The sequence below is a fragment of the Mastacembelus armatus genome, chromosome 1 (genome assembly GCF_900324485.2).
Source record: "Mastacembelus armatus chromosome 1, fMasArm1.2, whole genome shotgun sequence".
Classification (NCBI taxonomy): Eukaryota; Metazoa; Chordata; class Actinopteri; order Synbranchiformes; family Mastacembelidae; genus Mastacembelus; species Mastacembelus armatus.
Genome location: NC_046633.1, coordinates 6,699,093 through 6,713,598, shown reverse-complemented (window position 1 = coordinate 6,713,598; position 14,506 = coordinate 6,699,093). Strand labels below are relative to the sequence as shown.

Genomic DNA, 14,506 nt, shown 5'->3' with positions numbered 1-14,506 from the left:
TTCTGGCTACAATGCCAAGCTTACACATTAGCCTTTTGTCTGTCAGAATTTCACAATCACAGTAGCACCATGAGCATTCAGTCTCTGGCAGATCATCTTGTGAAGTGAAGACAGATCTAGCAAGGACATGGACATCTTTGGGTGACTGGGCTTCTTCTCTGTGAGCTTGCTGGCTGTGAGAGTATGTACTCAGGCCAACGTCAGGTCCCTGCGCATGATACTGTAAGGCTACTTCTAGCTCAGGTTTGACGATACTATCAGTTTGTCTCCATGTTATCACACCCTTCTGACACCTGCCACCAATGCTACTTCCATCTCCGTTCTCTTCCCTGTTTCTCTCCCTTTCGCCACACTTCTCTCTCGCGCCTCATCCGTCTCGCTGCCAGGAGCTTGTCCACTCCGCCTCACCTCTCGCTCCGTGGCCAGGGCTGCCGTCAAATAACTTCATTAGCTTTCCACCTCTGTCACGCCGGCCTGCTCCCCCTCTGACAATTGGCTGCTGTTTTCTCCCAGAGAAAAAAAAGTACAGGGCTACACGGGGCAGGTTGAGAACCCAACAATAGCTGACAGTGTGCTAGACACCGGACAGTGACACTGATGGCTTCAGTGGGGATGTTTGGACCAGAGGTCACACACAAAAGGGCTGTCTGTATCTGCTCATGCAGAGCTAGAAAGCAAGGGACATTAAATCAAGATGTTCACAAAGAGACAAGACTGAAGACATTTCAAAATTGAAAGTAATCTATTTCAACTAAGAGATGGGGCATCAAAGCCTAAGTACGTTTACACTTACACATACATCAGATGCACCTGTGGTGTTTTCAACCAGTTCTGGCAGTATCACGATAATTCAGAGAAAAAAAAAAAAAAAAATCTTGAAAAGTCTGTTTTCCATGTACCGTGTTAAAATTCTGTCTGTGTTTCATCTCACTATAGCAAAGAATTTCATGCAACATACTCTCCCAGGACAAAGATAAATAAGACAACTGCAGAAGCATCATGACAGATGCAACACCTCCCACAACCCCCTGCATGCCAATTATTCACACCCAGCCAGGGTCAAGCTCGTTGTGCCTGTGTCATCGCAGCGGGAGGGGTGGGGGTGGTGTTTGGAGGGTGTGCAGTGCCCACTGTCATTATTAACTTGGGGTCCACTGGGTACAGGGTAGGGGCTGTGCATTTCAAAGTGCCTCGGTGGCTTTCATCTCTGAATCAAAATGTGGATCACACTGGATAGCTAACGGTTGTGTAAGCGTGCAAGGATAAAAATCAAAGGGTATCAGTGTAACACTCAATGGAAAGCAGGGCAGCCCAAAAAATGATATGCTTATGATGTCAGAGGTCAGAAAGAGTTCACTGGCTTTTTATGCGTGGGGAACTCAATGCAACTCCCTCTTTGCCTCTTTCTCCCACTTGCTGTCACTTTGTGTCTTTTTTTTTTTTTTTTTTATCTTTCTCCCTCCAGCTTTTTATACACTCCCCCCATAGGCCTTGTGGGATTGAGTCACTGAGACAGCAGTGTGAAAGCAGGAGGGATGAGTAGCTCGTGTACACACTCAATCTGGGTTGGCACTGAGGTCAAAAGAAATAGAGTCTAGAGGTCCCAGGAGGAAGTTTCTCACCTCTCCCTCCCAGGCTGCTCTATGGTATGGGTAAGTCTCAAAGATCTGAGTGTGATTCTTCTCAGTTTTGTAACCCTCTATCCTTAACTCCGCCCCCCAACAAAGGGAGAACTTCATGATCAAAGAAGCAGTATTCATTAAAACCCATCATCATGCATTCAAGTTCAACATCCTCTCATCCTGTCTTTTTATATCCTTCCTCATTCTCCTTGAATGATGCCCTGACTAAGATGTCCGCCACTTGACACTGGACTGACATTGCAAGAAGCCATCTTGGCTCCTCTGGGAGTTGCCTGGGCTTGATTGTGCAGTCTGGGAGTGAAGCGCAACTGGCACCCAGGGGGCATCCATGTGGAGCTGGGGCGTGCAAGATCGAGGGGGAGTTAACTAAGCCAGCCCAGTCCCTGTGCATCCTGACAGGGTCACAGGATGGTGCTGAGGGCGCTAATCATTTCAAATTATGAATTCCTTTTTAATTATGAATTATGCATAAATTTTTAATTAATCTAATGTTCCCAGGGTTTTTTTCCCTCCCATCCTCACTCAAGATCTCAATCTAATTACACAGCATTAAGTGGAAGAGTGGCAGCCATACCCCTGACCCCAGAGCTAAACCTCAGTCAACCTTTCTACATCAATCTTGCCATTGTCTCTAAGCTCATCCTTTGATATTTTGCAACATGGTGATATCCATCCAAACACAGTCTAGACCTAGTATATCTTAGAGCAGCATGTTTGTCAACTTTGCTACAATAATGCTGTATCATTATTTTGCAAAACTTAGGAAAATTCCACATCGAACTTTAACTTTAACAAAAAGTAGAGAATTTCATGACAAATTTTGAGTATCATATTGCTTTATGAATACAAAATGTTACCGCTACTGCCTGATACTAAGTTGCAGAAAAGGGTAAGAATGGGGGCAACTGTTGAATTTTTAAAAGAGGCTTTTCACCAGTATGGAGTAATTGTACGGTTTTGTACGGTTCAGGGGTCGAATGGACTTCTTCCACTGTCATCTCTTTATCACCTTTCGAATAATGTTTGTCACCAAATTGTCAATCATAAAATTCAAATAAAGATGGAGATTTATTCACAAAAGGAAGATGCTTAGAGGTTACAGCTATTCAACTCATTGCCCCCAACTCTCTAAGATGTGGGTAAAAAAAATTAATGTCTGAACGACTATTGTCAAGGTGCCCTTGAGCAAATCATTTAGACCCCAACTGCTTCTGTGGAGCTAATCGGTGACCAACAGGAGAGGACTGAGAAAGAACTCCTGGGCTGCCATCAAATGTCATTTTAAAATTGTATGCGAAAAATATAACATACTCAACACTCTGCATAAATGATTAAAAAAAAATGTGTGTAATATCAGTTTGGATATTGTAAAGCCTAGTAACCAGATAAAATCTGACTCAAAACATGTAATTCATGCTTACAGACAAACACATGACACATGCTAAGATCTAAGTCATGACTTCAGCGCTGTGCCATGGTACTTGCGTTTTTTGCATTTATGTTCTGCTCCCCTGTTTCAAATCATGATGGTGCACACAATATCCTTTTTGCATGAGGTGCACTTTAACTGATGAACACAAAATAAAACCACCCTTGCTGACTACCACCAAAGCAATGTTTAAAGGCATGAAGCCACCCTAGCCTCGGTTTTAAAAAGAATGAAAAAACACTCACTCAGAACCTTCTCAGTCTTATTCCTTCACAGTATACACAGTATGTTAAAATGCTAAGAATATCTACCTTTTTTTTTTTTTTGTTTATTCCAATGCACCGGTCATCACACACAGAAGTGATGCTCCTCAAGGTGCTAATAAATCAGTTAAATGTGCTGGGCTTGACAGTACCCACGGCTTGTACAAGGATTGAGACCAGATCATTTTGAACTGTCGCGTTTTCGTGTCTCACATATATCGTGTGTTTATTATGGATCTTTTATCCCAGTTGCACTTTATTAAGCGCATCAGGCTAAAACAAATGCTGTGCAAATCATGCATATTGCGTGCCTTTGTTGCTGTTAAGAAACATGTCAATCTAAATATAACTGTTCTCGTGATTACTCACGGGCAAAATAAATAATAACCCAAAATCAATTTAGTCATATAAAAAGTATTTTGTCCTCTTCAAATCAGTGTCCTGAAGGCAAGTTTTGAATTCTTTAGGGGTTGGCCTAACCAAGGTACAGACTTAAGTGAAAGTTGTGAAAAGGCCCTGGCCTACTTTTCTATCATACTCATGGGAATTACAGGTTGTGAATAAACCTGAGTACAAGTGAAGGCATGCCTGATATGCTCAACATTCACAATAAAAGTTAAACTCTGAGAACACACACACGTTTGTGTCTGAATATACCCAAGCAGTCGATAACACCAGTGGGATTTTACATGTTTCTTCAGTTAATGCCCATGAACGTGTGTGTCACTGAAGAGCTAAAACTGTCTTTTTGTCAAAGGTTTGAACTAGACTTCATTTTCTCTCATACATTCTCATACATTTTAGGCTGCCGTTGTTTTAAAATCCATTTAAAAAAAGCACACAGAGGCAAACTGCAGCCTTGACCTGAAAACCTAAAACTGTTTACGCTTCTTATGAATGTTATTTCTGGTGACAGTGACAAATCAAAACAAACAGCATTTAACTGGAGATCAGAACAGATGTCTTCACAATGAAGTCTGGAAGAAATTAAATACTTTTGTTAAAAGTAAAACTGCAACAACTGGAGTTAGAAAGTCAAGTTGAGAAAAGAGAACAAGAAAAGCAATTATGGATTACAGGAGTCAAGCTAATAATATATCTAAAGTATTTTGCAAAACAATACTACGTGATGAAAACTTGCATATAGTGTATTGTAGGGCTCCAGATTTTTAAATGTGAATATTTTCTGGTTTTTGGTACCAAATTGAACATATTTAGGTTTTACACTGCTGGTCAGACAAATCAGGAAATTTTAGAGGCTATCATGGGCACTTTGTTTGAGAAGGATTAACAAATTACTCAAAAACAATTAAACATATCGCTCAATCATGAAAGTAACTGTAACTGCTATAAAAATGATGCTAACCTGACAGCTTCATAAGCAGGTCAGTAGCTGTCTTGGTAGTGATGTCAGGGCTGAAGAGGGAGGCTGTGGTTGGACCACTAGGACTGGATCTGACTCCGACTCCTATCCCAACTCCAGATATGTCCAGAGAGTTGGCACTGCTGCTGGGTCGGTCCCTGCATATGCTAAAGGGTGAGAGCACAGACAAGTCTCTCTCCTGGGGCTCCTCCTTGATGTGGACATGATTGGAGGAAGCCTCAGCTGAAGGGGAAGTCTGCTGCTGAGTCTCTGAGTGCAGTGGGGACACCTCTGTCCCTCTCAGGTCTGAGGAGCCACTATCACCTATCAGGGAGCCCTCGCCCTCTGTGTCGGTGGTGGGCTCCTCTTTCACCTTAACGTCTGTGCGGGGGAAGTGCTGGTGGCAGCGCATGTGAAGCTTCAGGCTGAAGTGACGAGAGGAGGTGAAGGGGCAAAGTTCGCACTGAAATGTCTCACCCCTGTCCTGGTGCTGATGTACCTGAAAAAGGAGGACAGGTTTATGTGTTAAACAACATCTTCTTACTTGCACTAGACACTCACTAGGACTCTCCTGATTACAATTCTATTTATCAGTGAGGTTCTACTACACACATGCTGTAGTGTTTAATTATTCCACACATAAGTTAGAAGTTTAACTAAAATATGCATATTCTTTTATGTTAATTATATCACAAGAGCCATAATAAGAACTGATTAAAGATGATGTGAGTGCGGGTGACAGGGGTGTAAGGTGACGAGATGAAAAATATCCGTATGATCTCACCTTCATGTGGGATTTCAGATTGTCTTTTCGAGCACATCGGAAGGGACACAGGGGACACTGGTGGCTTTTTAAGCCTGTGTGGATAACCATATGTCTCTTCCAGTAGCTCTTGCGTTTGATGACCAGTCCACATACAGGACACTGGAACGGTTTGCCGCCATCCTCAGGTGAGCCTGGAGGGGAGCACAGGTCATTGTGACCTTTTTACAAACAACATTCAAGGGTTTCAAAATGTATAATGTTGCAGAAATGTAGCTTTATTACTTTGAGAAAATATCCAAATGCAGACTACAGTACTGCAAGAGACAACTCCTGCACACCTAATGAGGAAAACTATCAAGGGAAATGCCAGCTGGAAGCAATGGAACAATGGAAGTAAAAACTCAAGCATGTTTTAGTATCTCGATTATTGTTGTTGGCTTCATATCCGGCATCCATTACTGTTTAATTGGTCTTATTAGAAAGAGGCATGATTGCATTACAAATTCTACAAGGGCCTGTCAGGATGGCTTCATAAGTATTCCAGCACCGTTCCTTGAAAAACATCTGGTAATCAGTGTTTGGTGAAATTACTGTGCTCAGCCATTCATTGACCTGAGGTGTAAAACCTCGAGACTGCCTATTTGCAACAATAAACTGCCATCTGCGGCCCAGCCTCTCCAAGCACAGCAGAGACTACAATGCAAAAATGACTTCTGCTCACTCCAAGTTGAGGCGACTGAAGCAGAAATAAAACAGTAGAGTGAAAATGTGCGTGAGTTGGGTGTATTTATCTCAGTAACTAACATGTCTGATTCGTATGCAGTCACAACCATGTTTTACCAACCAAGCTTTCCTTATATATGCAAAGTGCAGAACATACCAGTGCAATACGGGTTTATAGTGTAACTGGCAAGAGACGACAATAAAACAAGACATGACAGTCAATAATCAAGGTCACATTTTTCAGTCTGGCGACCAAACAACTACCTGCATTTTTACAGCACTGCTCGACCTTGACGGCTCACAGGTTTGACCAGACCCCCTTTTTAGCATGCAGATCACAGAACATTACATCAACTGCCTCATCTGTCTGAAGTCAATTTGATCCAGCCATTTTAGATTTGGCGGGGTTGCGACACAATCCTTCAAAAGTGCCCATCCATCTCGCTGAAAACATTCTGTCCTCCCTAAAGGCTACTTAGTTAGAGCCTGCACTTTGAAGCTTTCTCTCTCTCCATAGAAGTGAGATCTTTGTGTGCACGCTTGTTTGGGTTACATGTCGACATCTGAGTACACACTTACAGAACATACTGCATGACCATTTGTGAGTAACAGAGAGAAAGTAAGCATGATAGAGAAAAAGACAGAGAGAGAGAGAGAGGGAGAGAGAGAGAGAGAGAGAGAGGGAGAGAGGGAGAGAGGGAGAGAGGGAGAGAGGGAGAGAGGGAGAGAGGGAGAGAGGGAGGGAGTGCACGCATCTGTATCCAGTCAGTGGAAAGTATGATGTGTTTGGCTTTAAATCTGCTGTGCTGATCAGTGCAGAGGGCTCTGGTTAGTGGGGTTTGAAGCCAGGAGGAGGCTGCCGAGATGGATATGGACTCCAGGGCTCCCCACTGTGCAGTGCACACACTGACGGCCCCTTTTGGCAGCACGCACATCCGAGCACAAACGAGTTGGTCTGGGAAGGCAGTGAGGTCTCAGTCGGAACCCCCCGTCGAGCCCACAGACCATTTCCCAGACTAGAAGGCCAGCCAGGGCTGTTTTCTCTTGGCTATGCTTTCTGCTCGTTGACAGTTGAGGCTGTAGCTACACAACTCGCTAATTCAGCGCCAGTGAGCTGAGAAAAAATCCATTACAAAACTAGAGAAAACGTCATGGAACTCCAGAATTGGACTTTTTCTGATAGTATTTCAGTGACAACTAAACCTGCTACTCTCCCACTCAATGACATCAAAGACATCTTATTTATTTTGAGATGCCCTTCCATTGGAACATTATTTTTAATTTATTGGCACTTTTAATTTGCATTTCATGGCATCCATGGTGTCATTTCTTTGGTAAATGCTAAGTGCAAGTAAGTATGACAGATGAAATATTTCTCTTGAACTTTAAGTAAATTTGTGCAATTATTTTGTAAAAGAAGAGGGCAGAGAGACACAATGAAAACTTTCCATAAATGAAGTGCAGGTAAAATGATCTTGAACCTTTGAAATCTCTCTTCTGTGCAAACATAAGGTCATTTTACTTCATTATGGCAACCTTGTTTGAGCATTACGTTGCCTGATTCAAACAAGAAGCCTGTCTTTAATGCAAGGCAACAACTGAATACGCTTTAGTGTTGGGCAAATGTGACTGTGTAAACAAAATCTTCTACATAGCTCAGCTGAGCACTAGTCTTATTTTCTGTATTGGTGTGACTTTTATTTTGATTCATTTGCTATTAGTATTACAATGCATGTAGTAACTGTGATGGGTATATTAATACTTTATTGGCTATTCAGATTACCTGCTTGACTGTTGGGTTTGCCTCTGCCCTTTGGAGTAGAGGGCAACAGCAAATCTAGGCTCTGGGTGGGTGTAGAGGGCGTTGGGGCCTTCTGGTTTTTGTCCAGCAGTGGTTTAACATCCTCTTGGAAGACCCCAGCAGTTGCCAAGGGGGAACCCTCCTTTTTCTCTGCCAGCAGGTTTCCTGCTGCCCTGGCTGCCACTTCTTTGAGCAAGGCAGCAGAGGAGGTCATTGACACAAGTGAGAGAAAGGAACTTGCTGAGGCTTGGTGGTCTGTAGCAGCACTGGCTGTTGACGAGGCTTGGCTCCGCTCACTGACTTTCTTGGAAAGTGCAGCAAGGGTGGAGCTAGCTGACTGTGGGCTAAACGGAGAGTTGAAGGCATCAAAGCGCACAACGTCATCTCCTCGACCACCTCCTCCAAGGGTGGGCACTGCAGATGAGGCAGAGGTGGAGGAGGAGGAAGAAGTCGTCGAGGAGGAGGCTACGGCGTTCTTGTCTTGAAGTACAGCATTTGCTGCTGCTTTTAACTTCTGGATGGCAGAGTCTGGGGACAGGCTGGAACTGCAGGGCGTGGAGCAGCTGGCCGGCGGCCACTTATCTGCAACACCTGCCCATACAAAGCCACTGCCATTGCTAGTGGTGACAGAGTTAAAGGGGTCAAGAGGCTCTTGCTTAATGTTGGTGACTGAGGGTGCCAAGGAGGCAGGTGAGGATGAGCCACTGTTGTTTTTATTGGCCAATTTTCGGGCAAGAGCACTTAACTGCTGGGCATGGTGGGAAGACGGGGAGAGGGTCAATGATGGGGCTAGACCTATTGGAGGAGATTCCCCTCCAGCACCCCTGGATGACCGACCCAGGAGGTCCCCCGTGTCAAGTTTTAGTGAGCCAGCCTCAAGAAGGCGCCGTAGGTTACTGCTGAGAGGTTTTCCCAGGGCTCGAGATGCCGCCTCACCATACAACGATGACACCACAGAGGAGAGTGTGTCCTTGGTCGAGAATGCACCTCCATCCAGTCCAAGAAGTTCCAAAGATGCATGATGGATGGGTGTGGGGCAACCCAGCAAGCTGTCACCTCCACAGGTATCATGGTCACCGGACACAGTGCCGACTCCAGACCGTTCATCAGGAGACGCACCCCTGGGCAGAAGAAGCTCATCCTGGGTGTCTCCATAGGAGGACGACTCTGAACGTGTGTCAGAAGCATTCCCAAACCAGCTTTCCTCCTCCACAGGACCACCATCAGGTCCACCGTCCTCATTGCTGTCCACATCTGGAAGAGCAAAAACATAAAACTTACCATGAGGAATATTAATATACACTGTGTAAGAACTGTGACAATTTTATCACCATGTTGCTCTAACAAACAATTCTATGCATTAGTAGTATCTAGTAACATAAATATCCTGAGTGAGGATTGTGAATATGAAACACTTCTTACTAAGTGTTAAGTAAAGGGCATAGTTATAGCAGACACCTTTTAACATTGATAATTATATTTACTATTCACTTTTATTATTTTTAATACATGGTTGCAGCAAACAGTGACATGTACAATGTAGAAGCAGAAGCAGAACAGGGAATACACTTTTAAACATTCATAACACAATTACCTGCCCAAGCCCAAGTCAAATGGCCATGCAAAAATACACTTCGTTGCTCAGCAAGGAGTTGACTAAAATGATTTCCAGCACAAATTCAACTCCAATAACGTTCTTATATAACAGCGGGTTTGCAAAAGGCACATTCAAGATGTTTGAGTAATTTAGATTTGTCTTTTTTTTTTTAAACCATATTTTTCCCACCCTTGGTCTGGAAGAGTCGAGAAAAGGGGTTACCATGACAACGGGTCCTTCTGGGAGGCTAGACAGCAAAGATTAGGGTAATGGAGGTTACAGAACTAGATTAATATTCATGAGCCTGCAGATACCACCGGGGAGCCAATAAGGATAGGGTTAAGGTCACCAAGGGTCATTAATATACACTTCATGTATCAATATTCATAAGCAAAACATTACAGCTTGCCAGACAAGGGCGAACAAAGAAAAGTGAATATTCCTGATACATATTAACAAACCTCCATAAGAATATGTCAAAAGTACGAAGCCTGGGCAAAACAAAATGTCAAAACTGACTTTTTTTTCCCCTCCTTTTTGGGTTACCATACACAACCTCAAAAACATCTGATAAAAAGGATCTGACAGAGATTTCTGAAAAAAACTGGGCACTCTTACAGCTGCAACAACATGAGGCGATGAACGAATTATTGTAAATGTCTTGCGCACCAACTTATGTATCCACACACACCAAAGCTGTCTTCACCCTTGCGACCCTGACAGAGACCTGGTGGGTCTACTCTCTGTTTACAGGCAAAGGCAAAACTGTTGCCAGGCAACCCAGCCCAGCAACCTGTTGGGATCATTAGAGTTGGCTGACATCTGGCCAGTGTGGCTCACCATGGTCCACAAAGGTGTCCACAATCACAAGCCACTATGACCGCTGCTCTCCTGCTGCAACAGATATCAAACAGGGCTTACACACTTCCCAACATCTTCTCCAACACATACACTTTTCAATCTTACATTTCATCGTAACACACAATTGTTGAAAGAAAATGGACGACACCAAAAATTAGTACAACAAATTATGTTATAATGTTTGGGTTTTTGAAACTGCCAAATAGACTACACACAATAAACCCACGTGCAATTAACTTAAACGACACAAAAAAACTAAGATAGGTTCTAAGAGAGACTGAGGAGCATGAACCTTGTCATGTCTTTACTTTGTTACAAAAGTGAAAGAAAATGCAAAACTGTTCTGTGATTGTGAGCACAATTTTCCTTGATCCTTGAAGCAATTTTGCCACCTGGGTAGGGTTAACATGAATGAAAGTGAGAGAGAAAACACCAGTGAGTCATGCAGGGCAGGGCTTGACCCATTTCCATGTGACATGCGAAAAGCTGCAAGAGCCATTAATGGCTGTAATGTGGTTAGAGGGAAATCGCTGGATTGCTGACGCAAGGGTCTCAGCTTTGAGACTGAACTCTCTTGCTTCCTAGGTTCACTCTTTAAACCTCAGGGTTAGGTGCAGCTGAATGCAACACTACACCACTAGGCTGCTGGCAGAGTGTTACCATGCACTGATGCACTCCACTACCATGGCTTTGTGTGTCACAAGCAGGCCACCCCTGTGGGCGGAATGACATTTCCCAAGGTCATGGTCTCTGGCCTAAGCTGTAAGGGGGCTTCATCTGAGCTTTGTATGCATGACTGCTGCTGTATGACCACCACACGCATGGGGACAAACAAATGCACGTGCATACATGTTTAAACTGCAAGTACATTTCCAAGAATGTGACTTTATGTTAAAGTCCTCCTGACGTGTTTTTTTTTCTGACACACATTCGGCTGCTTTGCCTCCAGTACAGTGGCTGGCTCTGCAGCAGTAACCCCCCCACCGAAAGAGGCATGAAGATATGGGCCGAGGCGGCGAGCGTCTGTCACTGAAAGGGAACCATTTAGTGGTGTAATGGTGGGGATGACTTGCATGTTGAGACAAACAGCTGCAGGGTGTTCAGCAGTCTGGGTCTGTTATCACTCACACACGAGTGATTCAGTGGTGCAGCGGTGAGGGATTTTCTCTGTGGTCCACAGAAATGTATACTGCCACCATGTTATAGACAAAGACCTACAACAAGTCAAATTGCAGGCTAAGGCTACACAAAGAGAGGGCCAGAAGGCTTCAAAACTGGCCACAATAAATGGTCTAGAGCTTGACCAGAGATGTACACTTACATAGCTTCTGTAGCCTCTGTAGCTTACAGTGTGTGGAAATCTGTTGTGTTAACCTGTCACAGAAAAGAGACAGGGAGCTCACAACCTGTAAGTACAACTAAAAACAGTTGGATATTTCAGGTAGTGGACTTGTTTATTATTTCACCATGCAGCGCCATCGACAATCTCCATTTGTGAACTTGGCAGGATTATTTTGGCCACAGCCTTTCTAGGTCAGTGGCGGGTGTGTGTATTTCTGTGTGCATGCACATACAAGTTCAGCGCAGGAGGCAACCGCACTTCAACTAATCTCATCAGACAGAATGATTGTTAGTAAAGGAAAAGGTTCGATTTAGAGAAGGGAGAGAAGAGAAAGGGACTGGAGTAAAGGCAGGTCAGAAGGTCACTCATCATATGACTTGTGTGAGGCTGCTGACTAACATCTCCCCTCTCTCTGTCTCACACAATCACACACATTTGTTTTCTTTTTGGAGATTTTACATTAAACACACACACACACACACACACACACACACACACACACACACACACACACACACACACACACACACACACACACACACACACACACACACACACACACACACACACACACACACACACACACACACAAAGCTACTCTGTATTTTAACCATGAAAACTGGCCTCACTGACCTCAGGCCAGAAATGGGTAGAGAGAGAGGAGATGGGAAGCCAAAAGAAGTTAGGGACAGATAGAGGGATGGTAAAGGGAGGGGTTGATTTGGCTGGGAAGGAAAGAAGAGGAGGCCATTAGCCGATTAAGGCTGGACAGAGGTGCATCAATAATGTGCCGATGTCAAAAGGAGAGTCATGCCCATGAGCTAATATAGCAATGAGAGAGAGGGAGCAGAACAGAGAGAGAAAGAGTGTGGGTCACGAAATCACAAAAATCCTTGTTGACCACAAAGCCATAAAAAAAAAGAAAAAATATAAAAGACAACAGCAACAACATACTAAGACAAAGGGCATCACATTTAACTGACGGAAATGCTTAGCCTCACATCTTCCCTGCTTCGACTGGGAAAGGTGATATTGGCATGTGTGCATGTGTGTATGTGGGAGTGGGTTAAGGAGGAAGGGCAACGGGTGACGACAAAGGAAGGAAGGTGGTAAGTATGGGTGTAGTAAAGAAGGAGCCAGGGTGGTAATTAAGTGTCCGGCTGGGCCCTGGTGGGGGTTGCCACAGCTTCGGGCTATGCTAATGAGCACACCCGGTGGTCAGCGCTGCCTTATTAACGCGCACTGGACAATATGGTGAGAGAGACGCTCTACTGGTGGGTTCAAGTCTCTGCAAAGAACTAACAGTCATCCCGAGGAGCAAGGTACTTTCATTAATTGGGACACACTGGATCAGGATCACTTCCCTTCCTTTTCCCATAATCTTTCCTGCTTGATCTCTTTTACAGACATGTCTCACTTCATCTCATGGATACTCCACACATCTCCATAACCAAAAATACAATAATAAAAATAAATATACAAATATACACAGATGCTCTAAATAAATCCAGCTGGATGTGTGGGAGCTAGCAGACATATTTTTGCTCCCTTCACAAGACATTATGCGCAATCAATCTGCTGGCCAGCCTTAATGCTGTTGTTCTTTTGCAGAAGCAACATGATCATTTCTCCAAAGTTTATCTATCATGTTATGTCTATCAGGAAGTTGATGAAACATGACAACCAAAAAGAGAATGGGCAAGACGTGTGATAACTAAGGCAACGTGTCAAACAGTGGAGTCTGTTGTGAATATTTATGTGATTTTACTGAAACTGGGTTGGTAAGTCTTCACCCTGTTTTGGAAACCATTTAAATTTAGGTTGTATTAATCACATGTCTACAAGACAAGCACTATATTTAACGGTGCTAATTTCATATACTTAAAGTATAGCAGTCGGTTACAGTCCTATGTATACGTTTGTTTCAAAATATGATCAAATCGTTTTGAGAATACTTTTTACAAGAAACACCTTCTGGTATGAACCTGAAAAGGTTACACAGTAAGCTCAAAAATTTCAGACATTCATCAATCCACAGTTAGCAGCTTAGGCACACTGTGCTCCTCTATACTTGTAACTTAAGATAATGACCAGATCACATTCAATGACCAATTAATGCACAAAACCATGTCATTCCAAAGGGCTGACATAATAGAGGCAACAAAGCCCTTCACTTTGACTTACTTGATAAATGGACACATATTTCTCTTCATCCCTCTAGCAATTCAATATGTTGTCTTGATCCAAAGGGGAAAAAAACACCTGTGTATTTATCAAGGTTCATGTTAGACAATCAAACTCTATGAAAACTGAAAATCAACTCCTCCATTTCAACACCAACTATGTCTGTTTTCCTGTCCAGCTGGCAGTCAGTAACAAAGACATAAAGAGCCTGTCTTTTAGTTTGAATCAGAGGTGAGGTGATACTCTCAGAAAGGATCGGCGTTCAGGCAGCAGGGCTATATATAATAGTGGATGTCGTATTGAAATGTAGTGCAAATTACCATCTGTGTATTTTCAGCCTTGGCCTCCGTGGTTTGTGGGTACTTTGGGCCGCATGCCAGAGGTGAAACAGGAAGGAGAAGTGTTCTTGGAAGAGAATGAGACGACTTGAGAGCCCCAGACCCTGTTTTACACCCTGGTTTATTTTTCTCTTCCATTTTTAGCATCTCATGTTAAAAAAAAATCTTGCTCATAACCTCAGATGTGTCATCAAAG

The 14,506-nt window shown here is 43.5% G+C and overlaps 1 protein-coding gene across 2 annotated transcripts in view; it reads right to left on the bottom strand.

Moving 5' to 3' along the window:
- Nucleotides 1-14,506, bottom strand: part of znf827 (zinc finger protein 827) — a 62,806-nt gene that overhangs the window by 34,494 nt on the left and 13,806 nt on the right. For both annotated transcript variants that reach the window (XM_026302455.1, XM_026302456.1), the window contains exons 2-4: nt 7,971-9,242; nt 5,483-5,655; nt 4,702-5,197 (exon numbers count right to left, since the gene is read on the bottom strand). In XM_026302455.1, coding sequence (XP_026158240.1) covers nt 4,702-5,197; nt 5,483-5,655; nt 7,971-9,242 — 1,941 coding nt within the window. The remainder of the gene's footprint in view (nt 1-4,701; nt 5,198-5,482; nt 5,656-7,970; nt 9,243-14,506) is intronic.